This window comes from Vigna angularis, chromosome 2, assembly GCF_016808095.1.
Source record: "Vigna angularis cultivar LongXiaoDou No.4 chromosome 2, ASM1680809v1, whole genome shotgun sequence".
Lineage (NCBI taxonomy): Eukaryota > Viridiplantae > Streptophyta > Magnoliopsida > Fabales > Fabaceae > Vigna > Vigna angularis.
Genome location: NC_068971.1, coordinates 51,502,240 through 51,503,843, shown reverse-complemented (window position 1 = coordinate 51,503,843; position 1,604 = coordinate 51,502,240). Strand labels below are relative to the sequence as shown.

Here is a 1,604-nt window from a genome sequence, read left to right as displayed (position 1 = left end):
ATATAATTTCAATTAAGAACGAATATGTTATTTGTACGTAAAAATTTATAAATAAAAAAGTTAACTATTCAAAATTTAATGTGTAAAAATATATTTTTTAATTGTTTCTCTTTACCTTATTATTTCTTATATCAAAGTCCACTATGGAAATTCAAACAGAGTAAACATGCTTTATTATAATTTCTTTTGGAGATAGCTATCTTTTTTCTTTTTCTTGGAATATTTAATTTTTTTTTTGCATGAATAAAATTAAAAGTTTTGCATGTGATTTCTTTAAGACCATATATAATAAATCTCTCTTAATCCAAAATTATAAAGGTATATGTTCAAAACATTGAACAGAGTCTTATATATATATATATATATAAGTTTAACATTTTTTTAAAAATTAGTTAAGTAAACAGCAGAGAAAAAAAAACAACCATCACTTAAAATAATTGGTTTATATTTTTAGTTTATTCAGCAATATAGTTTCCTTTATTTATTTTATATTTATCGTTGGCAATATATTATACAGGAAAATATTCAGCTAACCAGACATCAATTAATTAATTAATTACTACACAGTTCTTCGAGTATTAAAACAAATCATTAGGACCACCTATGTACAATTACAACATTAAGAAAATGAATTATAGTGGAAAATGAAAAAGACAAAATTCACGTTGGAGCATCCATCTTCCTCTCTGTCTAGGTCAAAAAGCCTCCAAAACTGCACCCAAAGCAAATATATCATAATCTTCAGCACTGCAGCATGCATAAACATCATGGCCATGTTTGCATCCACACTCATCCCATTTCTTGTTCATCCTCTTTCTCTTATTACTCTCCTTCTCCACAACTACTTTAATCTCCACTTGTACTTGTGGTGCCTTGAAATCAGCATCATCATCTTCATCACTTCCACTCACCAAATCCATCTTCACCCATTCCTTCAACTCCATCTTGGGTGATTCAACAATTTCCTTCCAAGGAATATCACCCTTTGCCACCACATGCGACCCCCAGATCTTGCTTTGCCTCAGCTCCAACACAACCCTTTCCTTCCTAAGGCTTTCCAACAACTCTTGGGGACACGAACAATCTAGGCTGAAGGACTCGTTCCAAAAGGGAACATGTTTCATATTTGAGGAAACTTTTTTGGTGCTGAGTTGAATTCTTTTGTCGGTCCCTGAAGGAAGATAAGCCCTAACAAATAAGTTTTTTGTGGACTTTAAGGACTGAACGTTTTGTGCTTGTATTATTCTCAGTTCACAACTGAAGGAAGAAACTTTGTGGAACTGATCCATGAAGATCAAAAACTTTAGCAAGAAAAAAGAGGGTAAGAGCTAAGGGTACAAGAGAGGCTTGTTTGTGTTTGAGTTTTCAATGTATATATGCACAGACACACACACATATATATATAGTGTGTGTCTGCATTTTATGTTGTGGAAAATAATGCTGGAAGTGCTTTCCAGGACTCTTCTCTTATCCTTAAACACTTTTAGATATAATATTATATAATTTATAACTGGCTAATGTATCTCAGTTGTGATTTAAATGAGTATTATAAGGCCGACTAAGATCTTAGACCAAGCATTCAAGATTGTGGTGAAGATTTTGTT

The 1,604-nt window shown here is 31.7% G+C and overlaps 1 protein-coding gene across 1 annotated transcript; it reads right to left on the bottom strand.

Moving 5' to 3' along the window:
• Positions 1-529: 529 nt before the first annotated feature.
• LOC108328719 (uncharacterized) lies at positions 530-1,396 on the bottom strand. The gene has a single exon (XM_017562615.2). It carries the CDS (start codon positions 1,287-1,289, stop codon positions 696-698), a length of 594 nt encoding a protein of 197 aa, XP_017418104.1. The 5' UTR covers positions 1,290-1,396; the 3' UTR covers positions 530-695.
• Positions 1,397-1,604: the final 208 nt, after the last annotated feature.

Bases quoted from the DNA above. Each gene is read 5' to 3' on its own strand.
- LOC108328719 (XM_017562615.2), bottom strand. From the start codon at position 1,289: ATGGATCAGTTCCACAAAGTTTCTTCCTTCAGTTGTGAACTGAGAATA.